We start from the raw sequence: 930 nt of genomic DNA on the forward strand, positions 1-930 counted from the left end.
GAAAGGACATTTGGGGCTGGACCAAAAACCCTTTGGGTAGCACAGGTGGTGTATGGCAGGTACTTCCAATTAACCAGGGAGGGCAAGTTCCCCCTGGGACTTGAAAGCCCCCAGTGGACAGGATTCCCCACTCCCTCCCTACCTGCGCTTCTTCCTCCACATCAGAGCTGCGGCCACTGCAGCCCCAGTGAGCACAGCTCCAAGGAGAACCAGACCAGCAATGAGGCCCCCGGTGGGGGTGGAGGACTGAGGACGGGGCTCTAGAAGGGAAGGAGAAGGGAGACCCTGAGTCCCAGGTCTCATCCTGACCCTCTGAAGGGTCCAAAAGGGCCCATGATCCCACTGAGAAGAGCCTGTGTCCACATCCCCTCCTCACCCCATCTCAGGACTAGGGGATCCGGCAGCCCCTCATGCTGCACATGGCACGTGTATCTCTACTCCTCTCCAGAAGGCACCACCACAGCTGCCCACTTCTGGAAGGTTCCATCTACCCCAGGCCCAGTTTCCACCAGCTCCATGGCCTGGGTCAGGTTCTCCCCATCTCGCTGCCAGATCAGGGTGAAATCCGCAGGGTAGAAGCCCAGGGCCCAGCATTTCAGGATGACCTCATGGTCAGAGGTGGGTTGTGGATCAACTGTGTCTTTGCAGGATCTGAGGGTAACAAATCAGAAATATCACATTTTGGGTTATTATTCATTATCCTCCATGGACACTGAAGCAACATCCCGTGACCATGCTCAGAATGGACATGACATTGGTTTGGAGGAGGAAGCACAAAACCCAGAGCCCAGCCCTGCCTGGGGAATCTGGGATCATGGGGTGAGAGCCCAGGGTGGGAGGGTGCAGGTCTCTAAGGAGGACACAGACTCTGCTCCTGACCTGGGCGGAGGCGAGTGACACAGAAAGGCAGAGTCAGGTCCAAAACTGTTC

The 930-nt window shown here is 56.9% G+C and overlaps 1 protein-coding gene across 1 annotated transcript in view; it reads right to left on the minus strand.

Moving 5' to 3' along the window:
* Positions 1-397: 397 nt before the first annotated feature.
* The window catches only part of LOC101634133 (patr class I histocompatibility antigen, A-126 alpha chain-like), a 120902-nt gene continuing 120369 nt past the window's right edge, over positions 398-930 (minus strand). Inside the window, exon 5 of the mRNA XM_012734387.1 lies at positions 398-552. Coding sequence (XP_012589841.1) covers positions 435-552 — 118 coding nt within the window. The 3' untranslated portion in view covers positions 398-434. The remainder of the gene's footprint in view (positions 553-930) is intronic.

This window comes from Condylura cristata, unplaced genomic scaffold (genome assembly GCF_000260355.1).
Source record: "Condylura cristata isolate star-nosed mole 26May11 unplaced genomic scaffold, ConCri1.0 scaffold00055, whole genome shotgun sequence".
Lineage (NCBI taxonomy): Eukaryota > Metazoa > Chordata > Mammalia > Eulipotyphla > Talpidae > Condylura > Condylura cristata.